At 46.3% G+C, this 748-nt stretch overlaps 1 protein-coding gene across 1 annotated transcript in view; it reads left to right on the top strand.

The window, feature by feature from the left end:
* The first annotated feature begins 450 nt into the window (after window positions 1–450).
* HSBP1L1 (heat shock factor binding protein 1 like 1) overlaps window positions 451–748 on the top strand; it is a 2,922-nt gene continuing 2,624 nt past the window's right edge. The window contains exon 1 of the mRNA XM_031056961.1: window positions 451–521. Coding sequence (XP_030912821.1) covers window positions 451–521 — 71 coding nt within the window. The remainder of the gene's footprint in view (window positions 522–748) is intronic.

Genomic DNA, 748 nt, shown 5'->3' with positions numbered 1-748 from the left:
CAGAGAAGCTACAATTATGGGAAGCAGGTAGCAATGAGGAGGTTTGCTTTGATGCCAGAATTTCACCTCAGAGATTAACACGCCCTCTCAAATGAGGTGGGGAAGGTCAAGAAGGAGAACAATTAACTTTATTACGAAAGATTCTGAGTGGTAGGCTTACAGCAACTGAAGTAATTCCCAGCTCAGAAATTTTTTGTGCATGAAGACACATATTTGGCATATCTAGCATATGTAATTACTCAAGGTAATTGACTAAGGTAATTTATTGCCTAACAGTGATACGCTCCTAACCATACAGGCACAGTGAAATGAAAACCTCTTCATTTACATCAGGCAACAGTCTCAGCATCCAGAAGAAAGACACCTCTGTAATATATGCACTGGGAGCTTTTTTACACTGTGCAGCCAAAAGCCAGGGATGACCTAGATGCTGGTGCTGCAAGAGGCACCATGCGACTCTTGCTGACGCCTTTGATGTCGTCTCGCTCGGCATTGCAGTGCAAGGAACTTCAACCACCACGGTATTTTTACCACTCCATCTCACAAAACTAATTGCACGGGAGAAAAGAAAGCAATCCTTAAAAAAAAAAAAATTGTAAGACCTCTTAAGATCAAACCTCGGCATCCTTATTTAGTGACTGCCGCGCGGAAGGACGCTTTCTCCAGCAAGTAAAGAATTGGCAGTGAAGGGCTCCCCGGCTGCCCGCGGAGCGCTGCGGGCGGGGCCGTGCGCTCTGTGCCCGCCCCG

Source organism: Geospiza fortis, unplaced genomic scaffold (genome assembly GCF_000277835.1).
Source record: "Geospiza fortis unplaced genomic scaffold, GeoFor_1.0 scaffold104, whole genome shotgun sequence".
NCBI lineage: Eukaryota > Metazoa > Chordata > Aves > Passeriformes > Thraupidae > Geospiza > Geospiza fortis.
The sequence above is the reverse complement of the archived record's forward strand: the minus strand, read 5'-3'. Positions and strand labels throughout refer to the sequence as shown.